Source organism: Erinaceus europaeus, chromosome 18 (assembly GCF_950295315.1).
Source record: "Erinaceus europaeus chromosome 18, mEriEur2.1, whole genome shotgun sequence".
NCBI lineage: Eukaryota > Metazoa > Chordata > Mammalia > Eulipotyphla > Erinaceidae > Erinaceus > Erinaceus europaeus.
Genome location: NC_080179.1, coordinates 5,940,274 through 5,941,476, shown reverse-complemented (window position 1 = coordinate 5,941,476; position 1,203 = coordinate 5,940,274). Strand labels below are relative to the sequence as shown.

General features: G+C 41.6%; 1 protein-coding gene across 1 annotated transcript; it reads right to left on the bottom strand.

Moving 5' to 3' along the window:
- Positions 1-230: 230 nt before the first annotated feature.
- Positions 231-739, bottom strand: LOC103118786 (ATP synthase-coupling factor 6, mitochondrial-like). Its single transcript, XM_007528992.3, has one exon. It carries the CDS (start codon positions 672-674, stop codon positions 348-350), a length of 327 nt encoding a protein of 108 aa, XP_007529054.1. The 5' UTR covers positions 675-739; the 3' UTR covers positions 231-347.
- Between the last annotated feature and the right edge of the window lie 464 nt (positions 740-1,203).

Below are 1,203 nucleotides of genomic sequence, written 5' to 3'. Positions count from 1 at the left end.
AAGAGAGAGATAGGCTGGGAGTATGGATCAATCTGTCAATGTTCATGTTCAGTGGGGAAGCAATTACAGAAGCCAGACTTTCTACCTTCTGTATCCTACAATAACCTTGGGTCCATACTCCAACAGGGTTAAAGAATAGGAAAGCTGTCAGGGGAGGGGAGCCGATACGGAGATCTGGTGGTGGGAACTGTGTGGAGTTGTACCCCTCTTATCCTAAGGTTCTGTCAATGTTTCCTTTTTTTTTTTTTTTGACAGTGGTGAAATGTGCGTTTATTTTCTGATACTTCCAACAGTTGTATTAGAACCTAATCTAGGGCCAATTACCAGATAAGTCATACATCATTTCTTCAAGACTGGGGTTTGTCATGGACTTCAAATTTGGGATCTTCAAATGTGAAGGTAGGGAAGGTATTCATGTCTGATTTGCCAAACATTTGCTTAAGCTTTAAAAGCTCCCTGTCCACATCTTGTTGATACTCTGGACCAACATCCACCGGTCCTGCAGATGACTGTCGCTTAGTTCTGTATTCTCTAATCTTGTCCACAAAGAGCTTCTGTATAGGATCAAGTTCCTTATTAAATGCCACTGCTGTAACGCCGATGTTTCTCCTCAAATGGACAGAGACCGCAGACCGAACGAGTGAGGGCAACCGGAAGAGCCTCTGAAGATTCATGGTGATTGTTACTTGCACTCGCCCAGAGCTGCCAAAGCCACCCAATGTTTCCTTTTTATAAATAAAATAAAAGAAAGAAAGAAAGAAAGAAAGAAAGAAAGAAAGAAAGAAAGAAAGAAAGACAAGAAAAGTTCAACTGAGGTAAATTCAAAAAGATGTTTGCCGGCAAGAAGATGACCACCATTTTCCTAATTAGATCTAAAAGCAAAAGTCTTTGGAGCTATAAAAATAGCTCTTCAGGCTGGCCACCCACCTTATATTCTTGGTGCAGGTTCAAGTCCCGGCACACCGTATAAAAGGGTATTGGTGTCACTCCTCTGTGTCTCTGAATGAAACAAAAAAATTCTCCTGGAGTGGTGAGATTACACGTGTACTTCAAACTGCCCCATCCACCCATCCACTGCTTGCCCTCAAAAAACAAACAAACAAATAAAAAACAGGAGATAAAATCCTCTAGTAGGTGATGGAGCAAAGTCTTTCTGGAGCACTTGAACTTGGCTACTTTGAAGCTCTTAGCTTGTTGACTTTC